Source organism: Phytophthora parasitica (genome assembly GCF_000247585.1).
Source record: "Phytophthora parasitica INRA-310 unplaced genomic scaffold supercont2.91, whole genome shotgun sequence".
In the NCBI taxonomy this organism is placed as follows: domain Eukaryota; phylum Oomycota; class Peronosporomycetes; order Peronosporales; family Peronosporaceae; genus Phytophthora; species Phytophthora nicotianae.
The window spans coordinates 136,511-148,287 of record NW_008649077.1 but is presented as its reverse complement, the minus strand read 5'-3'; the positions used below and the strand labels follow the sequence as shown (position 1 = coordinate 148,287).

Here is an 11,777-nt window from a genome sequence, read left to right as displayed (position 1 = left end):
AAAAAAATGCACTGCGAGAAATGCCTCTATTCCTTCATCGACCACTGGCAAATATCACTTCTTGTTGCCCCAAAATCATCTCCGGCTTCAGAACCTCTTTTAGGTGGCCCCATGAAGACTCCAACCTGTCATTTGAAATCGACGGTCATGCATTTGTCAGAATACTAGATATATTTACCAAACGTTTGCAAGCCAACATACCTGTTATTCATGTGGTTTCCTAAATGCGGTACATCAGAGCGTGCGTACAACGCCCATCTTTCCTTCATCGAATCCCAATTGCGCATGAAGTACTTGAGAAAAGGGCGGCCAGGTTCAGGAATAGCGTCGCTGTCCTTGATATGTACGTCATCAAGTAGGAAGTACAAGTACTTCAAGTACTTGGTATACTCCACTGCAGATGGCGCCAGTCGCGCCATGTCAACAGCATCTTCAACTTCATCTTTATCAAAACTAGTCGGTCCACCGTATTCACTCTTCGCCATCTCCGTCCGGATATACTTCTTCAAATGAAAGTGGCACACCTTCACACCTTCGAACTCCTTTTCAAGTAGCCCAACTCCATTAGATCTTTGTCGATGACGATAACTTTGATCTTCTCCCATGATGGGTTGTTAAACTTGAACGACCTGATTGCATCCGAAAGGCATTCATTGCTTTCATTTTCCATCAGGCTGTGATGAACGTATTGGCCTTAACACCAGCCGATAAACTTCATGTACATACAGACACTCAAGTTGTACTTCACGTACAACGTGTGCCTGCAGGCACTTGTCGTCACACAGTGTAACCCGAAGCTCAAACATTGTAGCAACAGGTACCATAACCTACATGTCCATACACATCGTTCACCATGAACGAGAAGAGTTTGTTGCACGACTCGTTCGTGTTGTGTGTGGCGTCGACCAGTAGAACCTCAGGAAATGCCTTGAAACAACGCCGCATTTGCCGCGTTTGCATCGTGATGGTCTGGGCTGTCTTGGTATCATTCCCAAACACAGTGGTCCAATTTCCTCGGGTCTCACAAAGCTCCCGCAAGACGGTTTCCAGCCGCTCCTCCGTCGTGGCACCTCCTTTCCGCTTTTCCTTTAACTTCGTGACCAAGTTGTGGACATCCCGTAGCGTAACACGCTTCCCTGCAAGCATAACGAGTGAGTAAAATGTAACCTCGAATTTCATCAACAGCTACTTACCGTTTTTTTTCGTAGATACTGCATGATTAGTTTTGGCTTAGATCCAGCTGCCTGAAGCTCATCCACGAAGGCAAGAACGTCTGGATCCTCCACACGGCGGTTCGATGCATGGTTCTTGTATGTTGACTCGGAGACGTTGTGGTTGTGAGCTCCGTCAAAGCCAGTAACCCGCACCATGAATTTGTTGACGCCATCCTTGTCGTTCCACGTAACGGCTGCCTTAATGTTCGCTTTACACCCGAAAAAGGTCTTGCAATTCCCTTTGCCTCGACTCTTTCGCGTCCACCCATGCGTACACACAAGCTTAATCCAGAAATTCTTAAATTCCTCAGGAATCGGCCTCTCAGAAGACCTGGCGCTATTCTCGGAGCTGCCCGTCACGTGCCGGAAAGCCTACCCCACGACTGGCACGGCCCTCAATCTCTTGGTTACGTTTCTGCACCGACGTCGAAGTGCGCTGGCGAAAGATTTGGAGAGTGTCTTCTTGATACTGATCGACGTAAACGCGAAACTCCTCCCAGTCATTATGCCACTCTACGTCGACGGGAGGGCATATTCACAGACCCTCGCTGGGGACTTGACGCTCGGGCTCGCTGTCACTCATGCCGCTAACAACCATAATAAGCAAGTGAGGTTACTAATACAGCTTCCATACCCCTAGACTAATACACGTACCGAACCAGCAGTCCCTCGCTGGATATTTTGTTGTGGCGTCCGGCATGCGATTTTGAAATGAGCGGCTCTGGGGCGTTTCGGGATGGGTGAAAAGGGGGAGAAGGGGTGACATTTTTCGGAAATGTGGATTTCAGATTTTTCAGAGAGCCGCGGTATTTTGTTCTCGTAAATTACCGTTTCAGTACAGTAGGATCTCGTTTAAGTCCGATGCTACTCGGTGACGCTAACCAGTTCCAAAAAGTATTATCACTCTAACTTCGTCGGTCTCGTCCATATGGCTCTTGGCAACGCTTATACAATCTATCGGCAAGTTCACGCTATCCAAACACAGGCAAAAAGAACAAAAAATCTGAAAAGCGTCGGCAATACGGATGCAAAGTGTGCTCGCTATTTCGCCCAGGCAAGAATCCGTGCGGGACAACATTCTATTGTGTGGTGAGAAGCAAGATCCTGTGGCTTACCGGACGATAGCACCAATCCGAAGGGGAAGACCTCTGTCAAAAGGTGCTCCAGCATGACCCCAATGGGCTGGTGAATTTAGCGGCATGCATCCAAATTTGGCATGACCTTTTGGCGAGGCGGATCCAATATTCCACCGAGTTTGAAGAAAATATGAGTGCGGGCACCTACGCGCTGCGTACGTTGTGGAGCTAGCGAGGGTGATCAGGAAAAGGGTACTGAGAGCTCTGCGGCGGAGACGGGTAGACGCAACGAATGTCATTACTCGATAACCAATTCAGGCGAAAGTCCTGAGTTTGAGCTTTGTGTTTTAGTCGGATCGTACTTGTCTAAACTTTGACCTAGTGATTTGCCACAGCGATCGAGATATATTGGGAAAATACTGCTGAAGTGAGAAAAATTAGCATCTCCATTCAACAAAACTTTTATTTCAAGATAATTACATCGAATTCATGTTTAACTCGAATTTTCACGAAACTGTGCATCATAAGCAAAGACTTACTTTTTGCGACTGTTATCAATTGATTTGAACTACCTACATGTGCCATTATTATCGACGACGACTCGACATGAGTATGTTTCTCTAGAAGCACGAACTTCGGTTAGTCGGAGTTGAGTGAATGAAAATTATCTGAGGGCACTACCTCTACCTCTCGTCCATGACGACAACAAAGGTTTAGTCGCATACCTCAGTTTTTTAAAGTCCAAAACGGGAGCTAATTTCGGCTCTACGAGATGGGGGGACAAGCTCATTTCCAAACAACTCGCAATGCCTAACGCGAACAGTACACTAGAGCTATTAAACGCGCTAAAAAGACGTGGAAGGGGACTTCACTTGGGCCCCGCTCTCCCAGGCAAGACACGCTTCGAAATAATTTGGGGGGGGGGGGGTCATTCTTCCTGATGTGGTCCACACATGATGTTCTTGTGGCGATTCGTGGAAAAAATAGTTTGGCAAAAAAAAAAAACTACAAAACCGCGCTTAGCACGGAACAGATCATGATGTCAAAAGCAAAAATTTTCTCCTTAAAAGTGCTTCACGACTCTGGCACGGTACAGTTTGCACATTACTAAAAAAAATTGCACATACAATGTCGTGCCTGTGAGGCAAATTAATGAGAGGACTGCGAGAAATGCTTACGAAATAAAGATTGGATGCAAGTAAAGTCGTTGGTATTTGGTGTAGAATCCTTCGGTGATCATATACAATTGAAACTAACTTGTATGAGCTTCCAGTTTGTATTGACGAGAAAGTCATCCACTCGTTTAAGCTGGTACAGATTATACCAACCAGCCGATGAGCACGGATCTCTTAACCTTTGTCATCTCCTTTTACCGCAAAATGGACAACCAGGTCTTTCCAGTTGGGATCCGTAATTTTATCCGTAGCGTCTTGTACCTTCTCCTTGGCCTTTTTCACAGCTTTGACAGGATTCAGCTTCTTCAGTACATCTCCGAGGCTGAAGGTCCTCTCTTCTTCAATCTCCTGTTCGTCATTGTCAACACGGCGCAGCAGGCGGTAACCATCCATTTGAATCGGATCGAAATTATTAGGCGGAGCCTCGTTGTCAATCATCGCCTTAGCATTCGCGATCGTGGCAGGGAACGCACTGCTACTGTCGTGGATAGTACCCGCAATCCCCAAGACGAAGAAGTAAGCGAGACGCATGAAAGTTGTTGACTGCAAGAGTGCGTTGGCGTGGAGACCTGTCTTGAGGGGTTGTTAAAGGAAGTGAGCGTATTTCGGACTGACGAGTACAAGTGCGCGGTTACAGTAAGCGTTGGGTCACTCACTACTAGTATATGAGAGTATTTGTTGGTCTGAAACCTCGTACTTTCTCCACAAAAATTAAGATTAGTTTGCGAAGGGAATGTTGTGTACAGCACCGTAAACATAATTTCAGTGTTGTCGTAGGACATTTGTCCCGACCGTAATCTGTTGAGTACCAACCACAATCTAAGGACTGTATTTACAAAGCCACGCTTTCGTACGGAACAGCTCTGGATTTTATTCTTCGAAACGGTTAAAATGCAATCACGGACATGCCAATGTTTAGTCGTCCGCAATTTTACTGGTAGCGTTTCGAAATCAGTTCAAACCACAATCTAGTTGTTACTAACTTTAGAGTTTTAGAAAGTGAAGCCGTTAACATTTCATACTAAAACTGCTAACATGTAAAGCAAAATGAATTCCCCCAAAGAATACAAGGCGACATCGAGCTTGATATTATCGTGCTTGCCTGGAATAGCTCAGTTAGTATTACCTTGAATGATTTCATGGCTTAGAAAAATGCAAATTATCCGCAATGGACGCATGCTCTTGCGTCCCTCACTGTAATCTGTTCTTACACAACAACCACAACGTTAGAGCTTTATTTTAGTTAATTGCAAACTAAATACGTCAACCTAGTATATTTTAAATACCAATCCCACGGCATGGTCGGCTAAGATGAAAGCACTAAGCTCCTGACGACCACTGTGTTGAATGGTATAGGAAAAAAAATGCACTGCGAGAAATGCCTCTATTCCTTCATCGACCACTGGCAAATATCACTTCTTGATGCCACAAAATGAAGCTCACACTTTCGCCTTGAGCTGGTCGACCGTCTTGTTCTCTCCAAAATAGGGATATAGAGGTTGGAAATGCGTTCGTTTTTATTCTTCCCAAGTAAATGAAAAAGGTTAACCCGGAGAAAGGGTTAGCCCTTTCACAACTCACCTTAAAAGGTCAAAATGATCGTCGGATAACGATTGGCTTAAAAAAAGATCCCAGCGATCTGATTGGTCGTTGATGCGATTGGTGCCGCATGGTGAGCACTATCACTCGTCATGGCTACCTCTTCGATTGCTGCTGCTGATGGCGGCGCCTGTACGTCCACCGAGGCGCCTCGCCTGCCTTACGTCATCTATGAGGGCGACACAGTTATCTGCCAGACCAGCGACGGCCGAATGTTCTTCCAAGCCGTCGCCAAGGACGAGTGCGTCACTTTCCCATTATCTCCAACCATCAGAATACTTAACTAACTTGCGTCGTTATGTCAACTCCAGGTCCATCCGCGTCGGCAAGAAAGTGGCAAACTTGAAACCAGTCATTGGCTCTTTCTACGGGTAGAATATTATAAAGCGATGGACACTATGAGTAATGAGACTAATTATGTATACCAATATTGTAAACAGTGCCGTCTTTGAGGAGCAAAACAAGAAACTGGTGAAGGTGACGGGTGGATTGTTCCCAGACCCCGTCGCTCCAGGTAAAACAATGAATTAGTGAACGATTTTTATTAACAATTTAGGAAACTAACCTTTTTATTTAATAGAAACGGGTGATGGTTTTGTGCCGGATGGAGACAACCGTCACTATGCGGACACCAACTCGGCGCAGACGCTAAAGCAGACTGACATTGGCGAGCTCCGTGAGAAAGGAGCGTCTGGTAAAGAAATTATCCAGAAGTTGGTGGAGAACAGCTCCACGTGGGAGACCAAGACAGAATTCTCCAAGCAAAAATACCTCAAGAAGAAGCAACAGAAGTACATGCCTCGTGTGCGTTTCTTGCGTTGCACAGCCGAGTCGCTATGCCGCACGTATAGGCTGAAAAACCCAGCCAAGATCTGCAATTTACGTGAGGATTCGCTGGGTCAAATACTGGTCTACGGCAACATCTTCGCAGGTGGCCAAGTGCTGGTTGTGGATACCTGTATGGGTCTGGTAACAGGTGCCATTGCAGAGCGTCAGGGAGGCTCTGGACGCATCATCTGTCCCTACGAGGGCCAGCAGCCTGCTGCAGACATTCTCCGTCGTTTTAACTTTGGTACAGTATTGATGAGGTTCGTTAGTTGGTAATTTTTTTTTTACTAACAATTGCTTAAATTATGTAATTTTACAGATAAACGAACGCTCGAGTCCATTCACTACATGCCGTTCAAGCAAGTGCGATTGCTTGAGATGGTAATATATTTTACTTACTTTTGCATAAGAATTTTATTGCTAATTTTTCATTTTGCAGGAGGAAGAAGATGTGGTGGAACCTGCCAAGGTCGCGAGAGACGGTTTGACGCCGGAGGAGCGAGAGCAACTTGCTGCGGAACGTGCCAAGAACTTCACGCCGGAGCAGCAGAAACGCTATGCCGAAAAGAAAGCTCGTCGCGAACAAACGAAGCTTTTCCGTCAGAAGCCGTCGACGATTCGCGAGTGGGCTCGTGAGAAGTCCGACAGTCTCGTAATAGCGGCGAGCTATGACCCCGAGGAGGTTTTGATGGCGCTGCTGCCATATCTGGGCCGATCCAAGCCATTCGTGGTCTACTCGGAGTTCCTGGAGGTGAAGTTTTGTGGTTGCTGATTTTGACAATATGAAGGTAAAATACTAACTTGAATTTTATTTGTTCTCTTAGCCGTTGACCCGGACGTTCGCCACGCTCCAGAAGATGGAAGCTATCATTGATCTCCAGCTGAACGAGACCTGGACGCGTGAGAACCAGGTGCTGCCTGGTCGTACTCACCCAGAGATGAACATGAGTGCTTGCAGTGGGTATTTACTCTCGGGAATTAAGATCCTGGACATCCCGCCGCTTAGAGCCACATCAAACGTCTCACTGAACGAGCGAGACACTGACAGTGCAGAATCTGACGAAGCTCCGGCCAAAAAGAAGCTCAAGAATGAGTTCAGTTAGAATGCACCGTGTGCACCACACCCGAGAGGACCTTTATAGATCAAAACTTAAAAAAAAATATATACGGCCCTACTCAGTGAATGCCATGTCGAATGAGATCTCTCAATGACACAGCGTTACGATTCATATATGGTCAAGTGAGTTACTGCATGGTTCGCCAAATAGAGAACGCTCCGGGGTACTGGGAGGTGCTCGCTGCGGCCCGAAAATCACGAGGAGCTTACGTGAACGGTAATCTTCTCAGAATAATTGGACTGCTGTCCTTGTGGTTTGTCGTAGCCACAAGGGATGACAACTGTATGTTGTCATCATGTATTACTGGCCACAATTAGAGGCCATCCTATTCCCTCGAACTTACTCTAGCGTTTGTCGTCGTTTTACTACTACAATGATATCATATCACCAACATGGTAAAAGATAGAGAGTTCAGGACGATATGAGCGTGAACATGGAAGAAGGTGATGGTGGGATCAAGTGCAAGCTTGTCATGTAGCGACGAATTCGGTCATTGCCGTAGAGTCTCATCAGGAATGTTTTCTGCTACTACACACGTACAACGTTTTCGAGTAGACGCAACTTTCTGCTTATCAACGAGGACTGCGGTGTTCTACAAATGAGATAACCACACAATGAGCAAGACCACCATCTAAACGGAAAACGAGGAACCTTCTCAAGTCAAACGCTTCTATTGTAGCAATAAGGAATGCCAAGCACACCTATGACGGATGCTCATCAATCTTATTTGCTTACCCAGTTCCGGCGTACTCATAGTACTGCAGCATTCCCAGCACGGTTTTTAGCCCTCAACATGTCCAGATACTTGATGTAGTATGGGTAGTTTTTGTGATCCTTGAGCTTCTTGCCGTGCACCCCAAACAATTTGAGCTGTCTAAGAACACCCTCTGTCGTAAAGCCAAGACGAAACCACTCGTCGAGATCCTCAAGCCTCTTCTGGTGATATGCCGGGGACACATGAACAGGATTGCCCGCTTCATCCCACTTGGTCGCGTATTGCTGCAAGTACTTGTAGTTTTTGTGCAATTCTCCCGCGCCGTTGATCTTTAGCTTCGCGGAAACTTCTTTCGGCAGCAAGCCCTTGTTTAACCAGCGGTCAATATTGAAGTTCATGAAGTCAGTCTTCAAGTTCGTGAGGAACGCTCTCTCTTCACCTCGTTGGCTTTGAAACCCGCGGCATCTGCTCGTAGAAAGCGTCTCGGTTAAGCTCGGGTTTCTGGATCGCTGGTACGGCTCGGGTTAAACCTTGGGCCGCAGCATTAGCAATCGCGGAGAGCATGCATGCTGCAACTACAACGGCAAAGTAGAAGCGCATGCTTCAGTGAACGGCTGGAGGCTTCGTGTCTGTCGAGACGGGCAAATTGCGAACTGAACAGCGAACTATTGCAGAGGCACATATCCGTATTGCACAGTGATTAAACTGGTCATAGTATTTTAATACTATGTAGTACATGGGGGAAATGCTCTAAACTCAAGTATGCCGTGTTCTCCAATCAACGTGTAGAGTACTGTATTAGTACTCTGAAGAAGTACTACACATCTCACCATCCATTCACTGAACATTGACAGTGAATCTTGTCGTTGCTTTAAAAAAAAAAATGATTACGAGCTTACGCTGGTTTTTAGTGGCGTGACAAAACACCATGCGTGCCATAGATCTAGGGTCGATTTCTGCGATATTTTTGTGTGCAATATCCAATATCCGTGTAGAAACGAATTCCTCGATACCTCTGGAATGGTGATTTGTCTAGAATGGGCGCTGGCATAGTAGCGACCCTTGCACGAAGCTTCCCAAGAGCATTATGCAAGTATCTATACAGCGTATTTGTTCATAATTGGCAAGAAATGTTGATTTGAGTCATGGCAATAGCACGACCAGTTGCTAGCAATTCAGAGTGCTATCCCCTGGTACTTTCACGGAGCTGTTACCCTATTCCTTATGAGCGTTCAGCCAATAAGGTTTGACATGGCACGGTTAGAATCCAGCCTTAGATACAGTCCACAGTCTCACTAGGACAGGTAACACCACTGTACGTTCCAAAAGAAGTCGTCTGCTTTCGTTTGCAAAATTTGCACTTTATCTTCGGTAACGATTAAAACCCGTGATGTTAATACAAGATGGTTCGTGATATTTCCACCTGAAAACCTTAAACTGTAGTATCTTCTACAGGCAAGCACCCTTATATCTCAGTTCACCTTACTTCCTGGTTTCAGCCAGCTTACAGACGCAACTCTACGAGGGAGATTACTGCTTTTAGGCCCTGGTCTAAGTAAAAATTCTGAAATTCATTCTGAGATATAGCGTGTACTGATTGGCTAAAATTGAGTTGCCACTCGGAACGATTTTCAGTTTTTTACCGTTCTCAATAGAAACCTCAGAACGCCTGGCAGAGGTGTTCTGAAGTCAGAACAAATTGCAGTCTATACCGGCACTGATCAATCTTCATCACACTCCATATCGCGTATTACTGTAAAACCAACGAAGTAGCCATGGTGACCAAGGCCAAGGTAGCAGTTTTATGCGTCATGCAGTGCATCTGGGCGACCTTTGCTGCCCTCTCCAGTGATCGTCGTCGATTTGGTGGCTATACTCGAAAAAATGTGAACACTTTCGCGTCGAATGCGTTTGACAAAGCTGTAGCAAGTCGAAGAACTAAATGGTTTCACAGGAAGATGCGTTGTGATAGACGGACATTCTTTGCCATTGTCACGTTAGTCCAGAGCCAGTGGATTGGCAAGATCCATCACAACACCAAGCACAACCTAACGAAACGAGTTGCTGTGACGATGGTGTATTTGGCCAGTGGAGGCTCCACGGACAACGCGGCGACAGTACTTGGGATGTCAAAGTCAAGCGCTGTGGTATACATTAATCAAGTTCTTTCGGTTCTGTCTAAAATGGCTAAACAAAAAATTACACTGCCCTCGGCGTTGCAGATGCAACAAGCAGTGATGGTAGGGCTGGTAGCTGTACGATGGCGTTTTGAGGGGTCATAGATCCCCTTGGCGTAGAAGTACAGCACGATGCGAAGGCTTCCATGGTCGTTCTTGTCAGGTTAGTTTTAACAATGAAGTCTCTGCGTATTGGTTCGGCTTCATCTACACTGCCTCAAAATCTTATTACTCAGAAGTTGTTCCGACCAGGCCGGTTCGTGCCAGTACTCAGTACAGTCTCACCTAGTTTGACCACAATTCGTTCTGGATTGACCCCGTCCCCTAGTACTAAACTCAGTACAGAACTACTTAGACCAGGGCCTTAGTCCTAATGAGAACGACAAAAATCGGATGTGTAAATCTCCGCATATGCTTTCTTGGAAAGGAAAAAAGCGGTCGATCTGGCAAATGTCCTAATAAATCCAGCTGTTGTACATGCTATCGAGTCGACGAACGTGTTCATTGCATTCTCTCGTGCACAACACTACACATAATGATTAGTTTTGAGAGCATTTTCATCTGTGCTGTTTCATCACAATCCAATGAACGTACTGGCCAGTATCTGTTAAGGTCGTAATTATAACCTGTGGGAGTTAAGACAGGTTTAAGCAATGGTCCGGGTGCTGCTACGAGAAGGTATTGCTGAGCCCCAGCATATACACGCAATAGTGATGGCTGTGTATTTTTGAATTAGAAGAACTAGATACTAATTTAGCATCTACATTCTATGCAGTCAGCAGTGTTGTATTTTGGTTCTCGTACGATAATAGCGTTGCAACTTGGTCTGAGGGCCGGAGGTTTGTATCTACTACAACTAGCTTAGTAAAGTATGTCTGTCAGCAGTTTGTCATCCGAGCGGTAGATGCCGAAATGCACAACGAAAGGAATCGGCTTAAACCCCGTAGACGAGGTGATAGCTATTTGGCGCAGGCAGCACGGGCGACACATTAATATGCTGACAAGACCCACCTGCTGCGGTGATTGCAGCGAATGAAACTTCTGCCAGTACGATAAGAGACATACTCTTCACTTTCCACACGTGTTGAGTCTTTCATTCAAAAAATCACATTTCTTATAGAATCATTTTTTTTTGTCGGTGCTCAAACAACGAGGCAGCACTGACCGCGATTTGCCCACAACTTAGGATTTAGCTCTGCTGGTTCACGCCTAACATAGTTAGAGGCGAACTTAGCAGATATATCGTTGTCGTAAAATGATGCGAACTAAACGAAGTACTGGGTTGACAATAGTGTACAAGCCATTTTGTGGCACTGGGATAAAATAGTTAATATGTACGTGTATTGTAAAAATTCCTCGTGACTTCGATGTTGTTCTTTCCAGATCGCACATGTATTCACGCTTTCACAACGAGCAACAGAAATGCTCAGGATAGGGTGTTGCAAATGCGACTCGCAATCAGAACTGTGCAAAGCAAAAACCAAATCTGTTTTTTCTTGTGGCTTATCCTCAATCATTCGAAATGGCTCATTCCAAAATACTTGGCGAATGCACTATCCAATAATCTCAAGAGATTTGCAGTGCACACTGTACAGTACTAGTTTACAGGCGATGCTCTTAGGGCACCATTAGATGTATATCTAAATAGGGTTGGCGGTGCAATTTTAATAGTTGCTGCAGGTGGCGGGCCCCGTAAATCGTATAGTCAGCCGCGTAACCCTGTGTTTTCATAAACTCGTCCGCGCAATCCGTCTCCGCCGTCATCAAACGCTGCTAATACTGTAACGTGTCTTCCTCTACCCTGCACGCCGGGTTTGGTCGTCGACAATGCTGATATGCGTCCCAAAATCCTGCTGGCCGACAGCGAACAACTGC

At 45.8% G+C, this 11,777-nt stretch overlaps 5 protein-coding genes across 6 annotated transcripts; 2 read left to right on the top strand and 3 right to left on the bottom strand.

Annotated features, from left to right (window-relative positions):
• Positions 1–34: 34 nt before the first annotated feature.
• Positions 35–1,914, bottom strand: PPTG_18825 (hypothetical protein; the record flags this gene model as incomplete). The annotated part of the gene is made up of 6 exons (XM_008916926.1): positions 35–125; positions 202–542; positions 832–1,131; positions 1,194–1,586; positions 1,758–1,786; positions 1,869–1,914. 6 exons carry the CDS (start codon positions 1,912–1,914, stop codon positions 35–37), a joined length of 1,200 nt encoding a protein of 399 aa, XP_008915174.1.
• Positions 1,915–3,639: 1,725 nt separating this feature from the next.
• PPTG_18824 (hypothetical protein) lies at positions 3,640–3,996 on the bottom strand (the record flags this gene model as incomplete). The annotated part of the gene is made up of 1 exon (XM_008916925.1): positions 3,640–3,996. One exon carries the CDS (start codon positions 3,994–3,996, stop codon positions 3,640–3,642), a length of 357 nt encoding a protein of 118 aa, XP_008915173.1.
• Positions 3,997–5,102: 1,106 nt separating this feature from the next.
• On the top strand, positions 5,103–7,112 carry PPTG_18823. Of its 2 annotated transcripts, XM_008916923.1 has the most exons (7): positions 5,103–5,305; positions 5,376–5,435; positions 5,505–5,578; positions 5,645–6,136; positions 6,212–6,273; positions 6,332–6,643; positions 6,717–7,112. In XM_008916923.1, the coding sequence occupies exons 1-7, from the start codon at positions 5,157–5,159 to the stop codon at positions 6,993–6,995; spliced, it is 1,428 nt and encodes a 475-aa protein (XP_008915171.1). In that variant the 5' UTR covers positions 5,103–5,156; the 3' UTR covers positions 6,996–7,112. The 2 variants fall into 2 exon arrangements, with proteins under 2 accessions (XP_008915171.1, XP_008915172.1); XM_008916924.1 differs by having other exon boundaries at positions 5,376–5,578.
• Positions 7,113–7,760: 648 nt separating this feature from the next.
• Positions 7,761–8,123, bottom strand: PPTG_18822 (hypothetical protein; the record flags this gene model as incomplete). The annotated part of the gene is made up of 1 exon (XM_008916922.1): positions 7,761–8,123. One exon carries the CDS (start codon positions 8,121–8,123, stop codon positions 7,761–7,763), a length of 363 nt encoding a protein of 120 aa, XP_008915170.1.
• A 1,377-nt stretch (positions 8,124–9,500) lies between these two features.
• On the top strand, positions 9,501–10,007 carry PPTG_24407 (hypothetical protein; the record flags this gene model as incomplete). Its single annotated transcript, XM_008916941.1, has 1 exon — positions 9,501–10,007. One exon carries the CDS (start codon positions 9,501–9,503, stop codon positions 10,005–10,007), a length of 507 nt encoding a protein of 168 aa, XP_008915189.1.
• Between the last annotated feature and the right edge of the window lie 1,770 nt (positions 10,008–11,777).

Excerpts from the sequence above, each read along its gene's own strand:
- PPTG_18823 (XM_008916923.1), top strand. The coding sequence starts at position 5,157 with ATGGCTACCTCTTCGATTGCTGCTGCTGATGGCGGCGCCTGTACGTCC. Across the intron at positions 5,579-5,644 it reads CCCAGACCCCGTCGCTCCAG|AAACGGGTGATGGTTTTGTG; the intron begins GTAAAACAATGA and ends TTTATTTAATAG. Across the intron at positions 6,644-6,716 it reads TCTACTCGGAGTTCCTGGAG|CCGTTGACCCGGACGTTCGC; the intron begins GTGAAGTTTTGT and ends TTGTTCTCTTAG.